Consider the following 17,035-nt stretch of genomic DNA (forward strand, 5'->3'; position numbering starts at 1 on the left):
CTCTGGTGCTGGAGGGTATACAAGTGATACAAAATGACTTATGTAAATATATAGTTTCCATTACATTATATTCATATTAAATATGCCACTAATTATGAATATCCTCCAGACATAAGAGATTGTATAATTTTATTGGATTTGGAGACCTCCTTATTCCCCAAAAACAAGGACATCCCCATACCTGTATGCACACACACACACACAAACACACACACACACACACACACACACAAATTAGGGCTCCACAGCTTCTCTATTGAAATGCTTGGGAAAACAATCATGTTTTAAAGAACTCTGGACCATCATAAGGCTGGGAACCACACAAATATCTATATTTTATTTATTTTATTTAAAGACCACTACAATCTCAAATAAATATGTGGTTACAAAACAAAAACATGATAGATAGATAGATAGATAGATAGATAGATAGATAGATAGATAGATAGATAGATAGATAGATAGATAGAAAAAAATACAAAAAGAGCCACAAATTAATTTTAAAAAACAGAATAAAATTAATTAACAAAGTCCAATTATAACCCAGCCAAGATTGAATTATGTCCCAAATGCCCAATGGGAGAGCTGCATTTTGAGCTCCTTCCGGAAAGTAATCTGATGGGAGTTTCCTGGGGAGGCTGTTCCAAAGGATTGGTCCTGCCACTGAAAAAAAAAACTGCTGAGCATTGCCACCATCTCCCCCTCTCTCCCTCCATGCCTAAAGTGGAGAACCACCTGTAGATTCCCATGGAAGATACTGACAGGGCCAATTCCAATGGATGAATGCATGTAGGACATCATAGTGCTTTAAATTATTACATTTGAAAGACTACTGGTAAACACTGTAGGGGCTGTAGCACTGGTATGATATACTCTCCCTGATGCATGCTGATTATGGGCTTTTGCATTCTGAACCAGCCTCTAAGTGGGCTTTCAAGGTGGCCCCATTTAGATCATCTTGCAGTAATCTAAACAGGTGGTGATTATATTGTGAGTCATATAGCAAGGCCTTCCTGCCCTAGGTAGAGCTGCAACTGGCACATCGACTGAAGGCTCCCCAGTGGCACCCTTCAGCTGTAGTTCCAGGAGGAGTTGTGAGTCCCTATATTATGGATCAGCTTCTTCAGGAACAGGGCCACTCCATCAAGGGACATTACTGGAGTACTCTAATGGAAAGTGAATAATCCCAGCTTGTAAGGTTCAGTTTAAACCAATTGCAGCCTCCAGGCATCTAGGCCAAACTTCAATGACATCAGTGGACAAGGCTTGGATAATGATGTAAAGCTGTGTATCATCCGCACAGTGATGATATCAAGCCTCAAACCATTGGATCGACTTTTCTAAGTCATTTAACTGGAGGAAAGCCACATGGCTAATCTGCTCACCTTCCTTTACTGGAACACCTGCTTAAGAGGGAGTAGAACCAATGCTGCACAATATCCACTGTCCTCAATCTCTAACCTCAGTAAATGGTTTCGAAGATATTATGCTTGATGACTTTGAAAGCTATTGAGAGATCTAAAAGGTACAGGATGGGCATAATTCCCTCGTCTGGGGACAAAAGTCGCCTACCAATGCTGTATCTGTTCCAATACAATTAACATTTTTACTAGTGCATTAAAAATGTATTTGCCTGCATGGAGGTGCAAAGGAGAGCTCCGTCTTATATCGGGCACAGTTCATTTATCAAATTGTTAATCCCACTTTTCCATTCCAGCCCTCAAGATCTGGCTATCCCGTCAGGCCTGGGGATAAGACCCTAACCTCGCCCCACCCGAATGCTGAATGAATGTTGTGTTTTACTGGTTTATTTTTTTTATTATTCACATTTTTCTTTTTTTTTCTTGTGTTTTGTCTTGCACTCCCTCCCTATTAATTGTAAGCCGCCCTGAGTCCCCTCAGGGAAAAGGGCGGCCTATAAATGTCAATAAACTATAAACTATAAACTATTAAAGGCTGATTAACATAGCCAATAAGAATTGCCAAATAATAAAATATAATCAAAACCATATAGGAACAAAATGCAAAGTAAAACAAAAATAAAAAAGATAAAACTTGAGAATTCCAGGTAAACTTAAACTGGCATATTTCTAAGAAACAAATATTTAAATTCTGTTTTAACTTCCAAAATAGTAATAGTTTAGCATGGTAAATGCTAAAATATAATGGGCAACATTCAGACAGGGAGGAACAGAACCAAATAAAAAATACTATTTGTCAGACCATATTTTAACTTCTTGTCTCCAATCTGAACTATCGGTATTTCTTTCCTATTAAATACTTGATGAAGCCTCTTTTTTTTTTCAAGCACAATTGACAGAAGATTGACTGATCCTGAGTTTATAAAGTCATTCAGATGACAGCTTTCCATTTTGGAACTTGTTCTAGGACAAAATGGACAAATTGTTCAACAGGGAGTACTTCTGCAAGGCAGAACTTGAAATTTCTTGGTAATATACTCATACCATATTCTCATAAATGTGGATTGGAAGGATATTATTAATGCTTGTTGACTGCCAAACAATTCTTGGGAGACTGCTAAAAAAATTCCTGCCTGCCTCCCTCCTCCTCCTCCTTCCCTCCTTTCCTTTCCTTCCTTTCTCCCTCCCCTGCTTGCTTACTTATTTACTTACTTGTAGCTATACTAGGGAAAATTGGAGCCTTGTGAATGTTTGTTGTACTTAGATGGAAAATAACTATTAATGCACCACTTCTTGAACACCAAAAGATTCAGAAAGTTGATAGTAAGTAGACAATGCACATGGTTGACATTCTGTAGGCTTTTAATCACAAAACCAGATGCAGTAATACCCTGTTTTCCCCAAAATAAGACCTCCCTGGATAATAAGCCCAATCGGGCTTTTGAGTGCATGTACTAAAATAAGCCCTCCCCCAAAATAAGCCCTATTTGAAAATATTGCAACACAACGGCAACCATGAGGTGACCATGCTCGCTGCCTCCTGAACCTCAAAAATAATAAGACCTTCCCAAAAACAAGGCCAAGTGCTTATTTCAGGGGTTAAAAGAAAATAAGACCCAGTTTTATTTTCGGGGAAACACGGTATAAATGCCATTTTTTCACCAAAGCATTCCAGTTCCACATAAGTAATAGCAAGTTTATCTGATGTGTAAGTTACTTGTTCAATTTGTGGTGAATTTTTAATCTGATGAGAGCTTTTAACAAGATAGTGTTAGATGCTAGAAAACAACACACAATTATTAGGATGGATCTTTTGCTTTTCATGTTGCAGTTCTATTTATCTATTACCATTGAAGTTTTGGTTTTGGAAGATTTGGAAGACTGGAGCTGGCTGCTAAGACTTGGGACATAATCATAGTTATTTTTTATAAGAATTCTATCACAACTCCACTAATTTGCCAGAGTTAAAGAGCACTGTAAAAGAATCTGCAACTAACCAAGTCTGGATTGATTAACAAAGCATTTCAGTTATGAATACATAGCTGTACATGCACAGCTATTTGTTACAATTATAAAATATTTGGGCTTCATTATCAAACATTTTTACTAGATGGATGAACATTGCTAATTGCTTATGAGCCGGCACACAGGAAATCTAAATGAGTCCACGGTTTATTTTTCCAACTGAACTTGAATAAAAGGCATCTCAAGAAAAGGCATCTTGGAAATCAAATTTAGGAGATTAACTGCACCCACTAAATTGTATTTAGGTACAAAGCAACATTACACGGAGGTGAATTGAAAATTGATTAAATGCAAAAGCTTATTTGAGAACAGCAAAAATTCATGCTAAGGAAAGCTTAGCTTTTTACTACTTAGATTTGAGTTGCACCAGCGGACCTGTATTTTAAGAAGAAAAGATATTGTTATCAACTTGCCCTGTGCTGGAAATGCATTTACAGTAATGCACAACTCAAATGGAAGGTTTCTAAATATAAAAGAAAATGTTATGTTTTAAAAAGAACTAATGTGCCAGAAAAATGGAAAACAAGTTTAGTTTGCCTCTTCATAGGTTTTTGGCAGATCTTCAATGTGCGGTATGTATTTTAGACAAAATGACTGCAGTGCCTAAAGAAAGTCATTACTTAAGTCATTGCTTAAATAGACATAGTAAAAACTTTGAGTCTGCAGTACTGCAGAGATGCAACCCACACCGCTATCTATTTTGGTGCACTTCATTTGGGCTGCAGCAATGCCATGCTCTGTCAGTGCATATTCAGCTGCAAACACGCTGCAGTGTCAGCAACATTACTTTTGTCAATACAAATTTTCACAAAGCACAAACGTTGCACCATCTCTCTATTTAAGACCTTCCAGACTCCTAATGTCTGTTTTACATTGCGCACAGACTGGGTGGGAGGCAAATGATGGAACATAATTTTCCAAATCACCATCCATTTATGCTTTAATACTCTCAATGTGAACATTGAATGCAAATTCTCTTATAACTTGATAAGCACAGGCTTTAGAATGGTCTTAATATACAAAGATTTTCTTGTACATATTCATTAAGCAAACTATAGATCCTTCTAAATTTCTAGATTAAAAAAACAATAAGTTGTCATCCATTTTAACTCTTTTGCTTTCATTAAAAATGTTGATTTTATTCAATAGAAAGTAATTTTCTGTAGGCATTATTTATGAATGATAAACATAATAATGAGTCATATTTTAAGGGATTTATGTATTCTAGGGCTTATCATGGATTTATTTTTGTCACCACAGACCCAAATAACTTAAGTGATCAAGATCAACAATTACCATCAACAACAGCAGGTTCAATAGCTACAATCACAGGATCAAATGGTTTATTTATTCATTGATCCAATTTCTATAGCTGCCCATATCAATCAATGACTCTGGGAGGCCTACAATTCCAAAAATATACAACATTTAAAACAGCACAATTTTTTTTTACAATCAATAAAAGCAATAAAACATCCAAAATAAATATACACAGCAGCTGAGCTATTTGGCTAGTTAGCAATGCAGCCAGGAAATGGGTACCTACTTTACATTCAGATGCTTGACAGCTGAGTCACATTTATGACGGTCTGCTGTGTCCCAGGGTCATGTGATCCCCTTTTGCAACCTTCTGACAAGCCAAGTCAATGGGGAAACCAGATTCACTTCACAACCATGTTACTAATTTAACAACTGCAGTGATTCACTTAAGGAAATGTGGCAAGAAAAGTCATAAAATGGAGCAAAACTCACTTAAAAAATTCCTCACTCAGCAACATGAATTTTGTGCTCCGTCTACCTGTACTGTATTTCAGTTGATAACACTCAAGACTGCATTGGCTCTTTTGACTGCAGCAGCAAATCCATTCATGCTTAATCCGTGGTCTGTTGGGACTCTAAGATACTTCTCACTGCCAAGTCAGAAACCTCCAGTTTTTTTCCTATCTACGTCCAAAAAGAACCCATATGCCTCACCAATGAGCAGCCTATTGTTGGATAGGGATCAATATTCAAAACCAGAGATCTTTTTGAAGACCTAGAACTGTGATGGCAAACCTATGGCCACAGGTAACACACAGAGCCATATCGGTGGGCACCATCATCAGCTGATTTTCGGGCCTTTTAGGCCCACCAGAAGTCAGGAAACAGGCTGTTTTCAGCCTCCGGTGGGCCTCCAATGGGTTGGGGAAGGCCATTTTTGCCCTCTCCAGGCTCCTAGAAAGGCTCTGGAGCCTGGAGAGAACGACCATTGGTCTTACTTGAAGAGTCCTTTTCTGCACACTGCGGGAGAGTCCAAGCTGTGGGTTATTTCAGTGTGGTTGCCCTGGGGATTAGGCATGCCTCCAGGCGTGCCTAAACCCCAGAAATTTGAGACACTTTGGCCGTGGAGATGCAGTTGAAGGCGACCGTAGAATGGAACCGTGTTGACACGACGATCCGTAACCCCGGACAGACCAGGGTGGGTTGGACTCTCCTGCAGTGTGCAAAAAAGGACCTTTCAGGTAAGACCAATGGTCGTTTTCCTGCACACTGCTTAGAGAGTCCAAGCTGTGGGACATACCCAAGTTAATGTCCATCTGGGCGGGCAGAATCAGAGTCACGGGTTACGACAGAAGAAGTCACTGCCTGCAGCACCCGCCTGCCAAAGGCCGCCTCAGCTGAAGCAAACGTGTCTAACTTATAGTGTCTGATGAACGGATAAGGTGTAGACCACGCGGCTGCCCTGCAGATCTCCTTGATCGGCGCCTGCGTGGCCCAAGCTGCAGAAGTCCCCGCACTGCATGTCGAGTGAGCCGTAATTCAGAGAGGAACTGCTCTCGACTGTAGTTCGTACGCAGATGCAATACAGGCTCTGAGCCATCTGCCAATCGTGGATGAAGAGACTTTCTTCTCCAGCGATCTGGGCTGGAAAGATATAAAGAGAGCCTCGGACTTCCGGAAATCGGAGGTGCGATGGACGTAGATTTTTAGTGCTCGTCGCACATCAAGCTTGTGCCACTTGCGCTCGCTCGGATGCGAAGGATGCAGGCAAAAGTTCGGCAACACAACCTCCTGCGCCCTGTGGTACCAGGAATTGACCTTAGTGAGAAAGGTCTGATCAAGCCACAAAACAACCCTGTCTGAATGAACGACGCATAAGTCCTGTCGCATGGACAGAGCCGCCAGCTCTGAGATCCGACGGGCGGAGGTGATGGCAATAAGAAAAGAAGTCTTTAGTGAGAGGTGCTTGAGAGAGGCTGTCTGGAGAGGCTCAAACGGTGGCCCCGTGAGTGTCTGTAGCACCACAGAAAGTTGCCATGTTGGGTAACGGTGGACCGTGGGAGGCCGGATGTTAGCGGTGCCCTTGAGGAAGCCGCGCACCCTGGGAACCTTGTTGAGAGGGAGAGAAGGCCCAAATAGTAGACAAGGCCGCCACCTGGCGACGAAGCGTGGCCGGAGCTAGACCCCTCTCAAGGCCCCCCTGCAGAAAGTCCAGCACCCTTGCCACTGGAGCAGTGACAGGGTCAAGTTCTGAGTCTTCACACCACTGGGCGAAGGTAGCCCAAGTGGAGTCGTAACCCGAGTCGTCGACGGACGCCGAGCCGCTTGAATGGTGTGGACGACGTCATCTGACAGACCTTCAGCCCTTAGCAGGTCCCCCTCAAGTGCCAAACGGCCAGCTGCAGCCACTGGGGCTCCGGATGACCAATGGCCCCTTGGCTGAGGGAGACCTGTTCCGGGGGAATCCGCCACGGCGGGGACACCGACAGGCTGACCAAGTCGGCGAACCACTACCTTTGGGGCCAGTGAGCCGCCACGAGCAGTACTTCTGCCCCCTCTTCTATGATCTTGATTAGAAGACGGGGAAGGAGTGGAATAGGAGGAAAGGCATAGAGGAGGCCGCGAGGCCAGTGGCAGCGAAGAGCATCCGTCCCTTCTGCTCCCAGACACTGGAAGCGGGAGAAGAAGCGCGGAAGGTGTGTGTTGGCTTTTGTCGCAAACAGGTCTATCATCGGTAGACCAAACCGGCGAGAAAGTTGTTGAAACAGAGCAGGGTCCAGCCGCCATTCCGCGGGGTTCGATGGTGGTCCTGCTCAACCAGTCCGCCTGGGTGTTGTCCACGCCGGAAATGTAGTCGGAGCGAATCGATTCCAGGTGTCGCTCCGCCCATAGTCCCAAGGTTTCCGCCTCTACCATCAGTCTCTTGGACCTGGTGCCGGCCTGGCGGTTGATGTGTGCCTTGGTGGTGACGTTGTCCGTCATCAATAGGACATGACAGTGGCGTATGTGACGATGGAAATGATGGAGGGCCAGCCTCGCAGCTCGCAGCTCCAGAAGGTTGATGCTGCCTTGGACCACGAGATGATCCATGTGTGCTCCCCAACCGGCGAGACTGGCGTCGGTGGTGATGACCAGTCGGTCGGGCTCCTTGAACAGGTGTCCCTTGGTCAGAGCTGGAGATGTCCACCACCGGAGGGACCTCTTGACTGACTGAGGTACTGGAATCAGTCTTGGTGAGTTGCTCCTGTTGGCCCTCTGATGAGGAAGAAGCAGCCACTGCAGGGGTCTGGAGTGAAGACGAGCCCAAGAGACGAACGACAGGCAGGAGATCATCTTCCCCAGTAGCTGTGAGAGGAGGACAATCGGAACCCGCCTTGCTTGCTGTACTGATAGTGTCATGGACCTGAGGGCCTCTAACCTGTCTTGGGAGAGGAACACCCTGCAGGAGATGGTGTCTATCACCGCCCCCAAGTGATTGATCTTGGTGGAGGGGGTAAGGTGACTTTTTTCGAGATTTAGGGAGAACCCGTGATGCCTGAGGGTCCTCATGTTATCTGGAGATCCCGCAAGGCCTGCCGCCTGGACGACGACTGAATAATGATGTCGTCTAAGTAGCATTGGAGCCTTATGGGCCTGCAGCGGAGGTGGGCCGCCACTACCGCCAGAACCTTGGTGAAGGTCCTGGGGGCCGAGGAAAGGCCGAATGGAAGGGCCCTGTACTGGAAGTGGCGGCCTGCGTAAAAGAAGCGCAGGAACTTCCGATGTCAGGGGTGAATTGGGATGTGTAAGTAAGCCTCCCGCAGATCTATGGAGGTGAGGAGGTCTCCCTGGCGGATCCCAGCCAAAATGGACTGGAGGGACTGCATCTTGAACCTCCGATAGGCAATGTGCCTGTTGAGGTTCTTGAGGTCCAAGATGGCCCTCCACCCTCCCGAGTTCTTGGGGACCAGGAAAAGGATGGAGGAAAACCCGGTCCCCTCCTGGTCCAGGGGCACCTGCTCGATGGCATTAATCTCCAGGAGGTGGAGAACCTCCTGGTTCATCTATTCCCTCTTGATGGGACATGAGGGAGTAGGGCATCTGATGAAGTTCCTGGGAGGAGGGGACAGGAATTCTAGGGACAGACCCTCCCAAACTACCTGCAAGACCCAGGCATCGTGAGCCGTCTGGGCCCAGTGGGAGGTGAACAGTTTCAGTCGACCCCCGATTGATGATGAGCTCGGGGAGTCACTTGGACTTCTGGAAGGGCCTGTTGGAGGCTCCTCCGCGATTGAATTTGCGGAAGCCAAACTGCTGCCTACTGCGGTCTCGAAAGGAAGACCTGTCCTGAGCCCTCTCCCCCTGCTGCCCAGAGTTTCTGTTAGAGGGGTAGAAGGAGGAAGACGTGGAGGGCTCTGAGGGCCGAAAGGACTGCCGCCTCGCATATGGGGTGGACTTGCGGTCCTGTTTCTTGGATGTCGAGGGAAGGATCTTTCTTTTATCCTTTGATTTGATCAGGAAAGAATCCAAGACCTCACCAAATAATTTGGACCCCTTGAAGGGGGCAGAAGCCAATTACCATTTATGCTTCTGGTCCGCCTGCCAATGTCGGAGCCAGAGCAATCTGTGGGAGGTGACATTCGCAGCTAGGGCCCTAGAAGTGAATTTAGTGGCGTTAAGGGCCGCCTCAGCAGCGTACTGAGACGCCGCGATGAGCTTGGTCACATCCTGATGAAGCCGGGCATCCCCTGGGGGAATCTTATTTATGATGTCGCCTGACCAGATTACAGCCGCTCTACTGAAAAAGGAGGCGGAAGAAGAGGCCCTAATGGCCCAGGCCGCCGCCAGGAGAGCCTTGTGACAGACTTTCTCGGCCTTTCTGTCCTACGCCTTGAGGCCTTCAGACAGGTCCACAGGTAGAGAGGCGTTAGAAGTAAGGGCCGTAATGGGAGGATCCACTGCCGGGAGAGCCAAGAGGTCTTCCAGGACAGGCTCCATTGTATACAGTTTCTTGTCTACCCCACTAGGTGAGGACAAGGTGGCTGGTTGAACCCACTGATGCTGGATAAGGTCTAGAAACAACCCGGGAATGGGAACCAACTCTTGTTGGGAAGTTGGAGCATCGAACATGACCGCATTTGGGTTTACTGGGGCCGAATCAGTCTGAGCGGCAATGAGCTTTGGTTTAATGCCCACCATAGTGGTGGCCTTCACCTTGCGGAGGACCGACTTAAACAAGCTGGGCTTGAACAGGCCGGAATAAGAAGGAGTATCCGGGGAGAGGTCCTCATCCTTGGACAGACCCTGCTCTATGGGATCCGCTGCCTCCAAGACCGAGGCCTCGCTCACAACGGAGGATTCCAGGGATGGATGGCGCACCCGCTTGGCCGGGGGAGGGCCGCCCCGAGCCTTGGGAATCGAAGGAGCCACCTGCTTATCTCGTGCCCGCATGGCATCAGCTATGCCCTTGGCTATGGCACGTTCCACTATCGCCTGCATCCTAGGGGACAGCTCGGGATCCTGGTCCAAGTCACAATCAGCACCCAAGGGCTCCTCCCCCTGGGAAGGAGAATCCTCCAGGGGAACAGTTTCCTGGGCTGGTTCTTGTTCAGGGAACCAAGAATTGGCAGGTGAGGGAGGTTCAGAGAAGGACCGGTCAGGGGACAGATTTTGAGAGTCAACCTCTCCTACCATAATGGCTGATAAATCCCTTCTGGGAAGTGGCAGGACAAGGAATCCCCTGAGGGAGTCTCCTTAGCCGCTCTGCGACGGGCTTTTTCAAATTGCTTGTCAAGCGCCCGTTGGCGCCTTGCAGCATCCCTAGCCTCAGCAGCAGATGGGGTTCTGAGGGGAGGGGTCTGGGAGGGAGCTCTGTCTCCACTAGCCCCCCCCCCACTCAAAGATATAGAAGGAACCTGATCCAGTCCCTGGGAGGGTCCCGGTCTACTGGACAGAGGTCCCGATTTCTCCATGCCTAGGTTGCACAAGCAAGCAAGCTCAGGCTGAATGAGAGAGAGCTGCAGTAGATGATATTCTGCTCTGTAACAGAGGATAAGAGAGAAAAGGTCAGTAAACAGGCCATATGCAAATATAAGGCATAATGTAATAAGGAAAGAAGAGCAGAAAGGTGCCTGAATGGGAGGTTTTTTAACATCAGGCGTATAGTCAGTGATAGACAAGCCTGGCAGGGATGAGGGGAGGCTTGGGCCTTGAGAAGGCCAGGATTAGTATAGGCCTCCCAGGCTGGGCGAAGGTCTTTGATTAGGCCAAGGCGCCAGCTCCGCTCGCCCAGGAGTGGCAAAAAACGTGGAGACAGAGGAGAGGCAAAGGCCAGAGGGCCGAAACCCTTGCTGGTCTACTGCCCCTCAGCAATCCCTGCTGTAGCGTGGCTGCGCAGCCTGCAGCTGGCCTAAACGGCAAATTCGCGCCTAAAATGGCCGCTGCGCCATGAGGGAATATTAAGGGCCATGCGGTGATTGCCCTAGCCCTGGGCGATCACGCGCGCGCCTCTGCGGCAGTTCCTATGAGTGAGGGGCTTGAAAAATACGAAGAACTCGCAAGAAAACAATAAAAAGGGAACCCGAGGGGTGAATCAGGCCCCTGGAGCCTTCCTGCCGCCGCTCGCGCCGTTTTAAAAGGCCTGGCAAGCCTGCGAGATCGGCCTGAGGAGATCGACAAAGGAGGCCCTTCCCCCAGCCAAACGCTTACCTCCTGCCTCCTGTGATAGAAGAACAAGATAAAGGCAAGAATGCCTAAGGGGAGAAATATACTCAGCCGGAAAAGTCAGAAGTAATAAAGAGAGTCCAAGCAAAGCACTATTTCAGCTGGAGCTCCCAAAACAGCTTCCAAACGGGCCAAACTGAGGAAAATTTCTGGGGATTAGGCACGTCTGGAGGCGTGGCCAAGGAAAAGTCTTTCCTCAGTTCCAGGGCAATCAGACTGAAATAACCCACAGCTTGGACTCTCTAAGCAGTGTGCAGGAAAACAAAAAATGGGCCTTCTGGTCCGACCAGAAACTGGCAAAAGGGCCATTTTGGGCCTCTGGAGTGTGGGGAAGGCTGTTTTCACCCTACCCAGGCTCCTGGAAAGGCTCTGGACCTGGGGAGAGCGAAAAACGGACCTTCAGATCTGACCGGAAGTTGGCAAATGGGCCGTTTTTGGCTTCCACGGGGTGGGGAAGGCCTTTTTTGCCTTCCCCAGGCTCCTAGAAAGGGTCTGGAGCTTGGGGCGGGCAGAAAATGGGTCCACAGTGCCATCACATGGCAAAAGTGGGGGGATGCACGCATGTGTGGGAGAAGGGCACATATAATTATGGGTGTAGGCATGAGTGCGCACAACCCGCCTCCATGCTCCCCCTGCTTTTGGCACACAATGGAAAAAAGATTAGCCATCACTGGCCTAGAAGATCTTTTTTAGCCTATTCTTTGTGTGGTCTGCAAATCTGATAAGCACCCTTTCTATCCTCTTATGTAAGCCATTTACAAAAATATTGATGAGCACTGGAACAGATCCCTGGGGTAACCCACTGAATACCGCCTTTCATACTGATACCTTTCCTAGACGGTCGTATCGGAATAATTCATGCATTGATGCTGGATAACATATTATGAATGGAATTAAATACTTGTGGGGTAAACTTGTAATGAAAGTTAGGCAGGCCTTTAATATGCTTTTTTTTAAAGATTAGAAACTGCAGCTTATTTATTCATCAGACTTTCTTCTGATATTATTTGTTGAACTAATTACTGTTTATTCATTATTTAAATGGTTAAACATTTTTATTGTTCTAGGTTTTTTTCTTCTACATTTTATTGCATTCACTATAATTATAACTGTAACATCATTTTAGTATTTCTTAATAAGCAGTAGTTTAAAAAATGTGAACAAATAAATAAACTGCAGCAATAAGGAGGGCAGAAAAGACCACATTTGACTGCAGGGAATTTATTGTATGCACAAAGTTGGAAAGATTTGGCACTAGCCACAGGGATGATGGGAATGGTTGGGAGAGATGATGGAATTTGCTAAATTGACTTCTTTGATCAGAGGAAAGATAATAATCATATTTATTACCGATTGAAAACCCTTCCTAGACTTTTTATGTAAAACCAAAAAAAAAAAAAAAAAAAACACCCTCATGTTTTATGGTTTGGATTATTAGACCTGACAGACTGTAGAAAGAGGAGGATTTTCTTTTAAGCATAAAGAGGTAAATTTATAATTGCATTTACAACTGCTTTAAAGAAAATTAGAAGCACAACTTCTTTAAAGAAAATTGGAAGCTATTTTTTGGTATTTAGCTCAGGGGTGGGCTTCAAAATTTTTAGCAAGGGGTTCTCTGCCCGGTTGCTGGGTGGGTGTGGCCATGGTGGGTGTGGGCTAGTCGGCCTCCTGCACCATGATGGGGGGGAGGTTGCCCTCCCTGAGCTCCAGAGGCTTTCCTTGAGAATCTGGGAGGGTGAAAATGGTCTCTCCCAGGCTCCGGAGGCCCTCTGGAGGCCGGAAACGGACCCTTTTCCAGCATTCCCAAACTTCCGGTAGCCTGTTTTCCCCCCTCCCCGAGCCTCTGAGTGCACCCTGTACTTACCTGCATTCCAAATGGGCATGTGGGGACTCCTGGGAGGGGTAGGCGGGGTCAGCCAGGAGTGGGATTTGGGGGATCTCTGAACTGCACAGAATCTCAGCTAGAGGTTCTTCTGAACCCCTGCGAACCCCCAGTAGCCCATCCTTGATTTAGCTTTCTCTTTGATTTCTTTCTTTTCTAGTTTGTATTGGATTTTATCTTCCTTTAAAGAAAAATCTATATGTATAGTATATGTATATGTTCAGTATGTACAATGTGTACCCACACTCCACATTCGAATAGCTAAAGAGCAGCAATTCTATTGCATTTTGTTATTGTACCATGCCTTTGCTCTAAGGCTGTTCATACTATACATAGCAACTAGCCATTATATCTCATAGTGCCTTGATTCTTGGATCAAGTATCAATAAACACATTTTTTGTCAGAAAGTAAGCTCTTACAAAATTTAATGATGAAATTCTAATTACAGGGTTTTTAAATTGTTTTAGCACATATTCAGAACACAAGACAAAATAACTTTAGCAAGTTTCAAAATTAGGATGAAGCAAGTTATAAATACAATTCCTGGAACACATGAAAATCAGTTTTCAAATATGACCACTATTACTGTACAACTTCAAAACATTACTTTGTTGTAGAAATATGGGTCTTGATACACCTGGATGATCAGGTTTCTTTGGCTTACATTCCTGTTTTTTATTGGAAAGTACCTAGAACGCATTAAACCTCTTGGCTACCCCTTGACACCATGAACATCTTTCAACCTTGTAATCACAAAGAACCTTAGAGATCAATGCATGTTCTAGTATCTGAAGAGAAGAACTTCCTAGATCTGGTGAAATTTATATGACTCAGATTTAAATCTAACAAAAAAAAATGTTAAATAAGATAGTTTTCAAGTCTTAAAATCATTATGCTTACTTTTCTATTAAATCCAGCGTTACTCCTGGTACCAATCTCACACTCTTCTGCATGCAAAACCTGTAGAGAAAAGAAGAGATCAGAAGTAAATCACACTAATTAAATACCTAAGGATATGGGTAATCCAAATGGTGTATGGCAGGAACAAGTCTCTCATTATAAATGGTTTAAAAAAAATGCAAGCAGCAGCAAAGGGTGTTTTTTTTGCTGCAGAGCAGGAAACAATACTTGCTGTACTCATAACTGTGCAGTGGCCTCCATTATTACCATGTCAAGTTTATATATTTTAAGAGCAACAGACATACATTTCCAACAAAGAGAAACATGTAATTATTCATTACAATATTAGGGAGCCACACAAAATAAAGCTGATCAGTGTGGCCCCTGCAAGTTTCAACAGCTTCACAACAGATGCCGAAGGTAAAAGCAACAGTAGGCAAGTCAACAAAAGAAATCTGAATAACTTTCCCTTTCAGTCTTAACAATTTAATCATTGACTTACCTATAACCATTCATTTAATAACCATTCAGAGTTACCATGGTACTGAAAAAAGAGATTTATGACTGGTTTTCACACTTATGACCACTGCAGTATCCCGTGTCATGTGATCAAAATGCAGGTGTCAGGGTTCCAAATAGCATCCAAAATTAAAAGAGTCCAAAGCAAAGTATTGCTCAAAGTTCCAATTTATTAAGAGAGCCATGTTGGCACATCTGAGAAAACCAGAATCTGAAGGCTTCCCAGTTTTCCCACCTAGTTGAAAGTTCAAGATCTTGCCCCCACACCCACAAGTTCATCACATGGTCCATTCTCCCACTGCCATGCTGGCTGCCAGTTCCACCCATCCAGTTCTGGTCAGGTGCAGAGGTGCAAAGACAAAGGATGACCTTGGCTTTCTAGAAAGAATTTTGTTATGGCTACATATCATCTAACTCTGTACAATTCCCCCTCCCACTTTCCCACAATAGAAAATGCATAGTAGAATAATAGAAAGTGTGGCAGGCCAAAAATCCAAATGAAAAGATAGTAGCAGGCCTGACAGCAAGTGCTTGACAACTGACATGTGTTTATGGGTTGCACTATCCTGGGATCATGTGATCACCATTTGTTACCTTCTGAGAAGACTTTCGACAAGCAAAGTCAATTGGGGGAGTCAGATTTGCTTCATGACTGCATGATTCAATTAACAACTGTTGTGATTTGCTTAACAACTGCAGCAAGAAAGGTCATAAAGGCCAAACTCACTTAACAACTGCCTTGCTTAGCCATGGAAAGTTTGGGCTCAATTGTCGTCTAAAAGTACCTGTACTCCGCTTATATAAGAGCCATCAACAGTGACCAGTTTAAGAAAGTAATAAACATTGGCCTGCAGCTGTGAATTACAGCAATCTTTCTTCCTTCTCCAGTCTGTTTCCATGTGTGCTTTATCATTCTTCCACTCTTTTTTCTTCCTATGTTTTTTCTCTGATGTTCCTTCTCTCTGGCCTTTTCTTCACTGTTCAGGAGCCCTTCCTCCAGGTAGTGCTTTAATTTTTCAGAAAAAGTGGCATTACAATGTATGTATATATGTGTGCAAACTAAAGGCTGAATTCAAGAGAAGGTATGCTGAACCCGGGCATACACAGAGCAAACCTGATCATCTTCTAACTCCCTAGCTTTCTGTTTTGAAATTCTAGAGACTTGTTCAGTTGCTGTGTCCTCATTTACAAATCAAAACAGCTCTGCTGCCATTGGGAATGGGAAGTCCTCCTGTGAACCTAGAATTTTTAAGTAGTTCTGCCACTTAACGTCTGTTTTACAACATTTCTGCATTGTGCTTTGATAATCATAAAATGTGATGTCCTTGACTATAGAACATAGAAATCAGCCTGTTACTTTCTTCAGAGGACCATGTTCCTATAAAATTTGGAAGTGTGCTTTTATTTTATATTTATGCTAATTACTAACCCTTTTCTCTAATTAATCATCCAATTCATCCTTAACCTTAATATCACGTTCAACTTTTTTTGTCTTGTTTAACCAAACTTCAAATGCTATGAAATAGTTCTGTGAATACTATGACAAGCTGGGAGCCATACTAAATGTTGAAGTGGAAGACGGAATACTCAAAGTTGTCTTACAATCATTTGTATTTTGTGCATCATACAAGCCTTCTTGCTGGGTAGATTTCTTTTTTTAAATGTCTCCAAGAATGAAAGGCCAGATTGGATATAGATAAGTGGAAGTGCGGTTAGATACTGGGGGGGGGGGGGGGGGGGGGGGGGAGAACCAACACCAGTGATTTATGTGTTTTATATACAATTTTTATTTTAAGATGTTTTAATGTAAGCATCAGGTATCATTGTGTATTCATTCCTCTAAAATACTATAAATCAGATTTCTAATGTAAAACTGCAACTCTGCAATAAAATTAAATGAGTGTATTAGCAATGTTTGATTCTAAAGCCTCAATACTCAATCTTTCTGTTCAGCATAAATTTCTAGAAAAGAGATTAAATGAGGTTTAGCTCAGGTACATCTATTACTGCGCTGTTACAAGCATCAGGAAACTTGAAGGAGGATCTAACAACAGAGCTCCAGGTTGGCATGGCTGGAATGCAGATTATGGATTTCATGCAGATTTCCTTTTCTGCCATCTTTGTATTCTTGAGTAGTAACTTGACAAAGAAATTTAATTCTGCCACAACAAATGGAATGTTGGGGTCCAGAGATGCCTACTCCGATATATTTGCAAGAGGGGGAAAAAATCACTTTTCTGACCTCATTCTACAATGAGTCAAAGCCCAAATGAGAAATTTGATATCCTATCGGAACCAGTTTCCATTCTGGAGATTTGAGGAGGG

General features: G+C 44.5%; 1 protein-coding gene across 2 annotated transcripts in view; it reads right to left on the reverse strand.

Moving 5' to 3' along the window:
• The window catches only part of RPTOR (regulatory associated protein of MTOR complex 1), a 438,354-nt gene that overhangs the window by 206,301 nt on the left and 215,018 nt on the right, over window positions 1-17,035 (reverse strand). For both annotated transcript variants that reach the window (XM_032209983.1, XM_032209982.1), the window contains exon 7: window positions 14,192-14,251. In XM_032209983.1, coding sequence (XP_032065874.1) covers window positions 14,192-14,251 — 60 coding nt within the window. The remainder of the gene's footprint in view (window positions 1-14,191; window positions 14,252-17,035) is intronic.

The sequence above is a fragment of the Thamnophis elegans genome, chromosome 2 (assembly GCF_009769535.1).
Source record: "Thamnophis elegans isolate rThaEle1 chromosome 2, rThaEle1.pri, whole genome shotgun sequence".
In the NCBI taxonomy this organism is placed as follows: domain Eukaryota; kingdom Metazoa; phylum Chordata; class Lepidosauria; order Squamata; family Colubridae; genus Thamnophis; species Thamnophis elegans.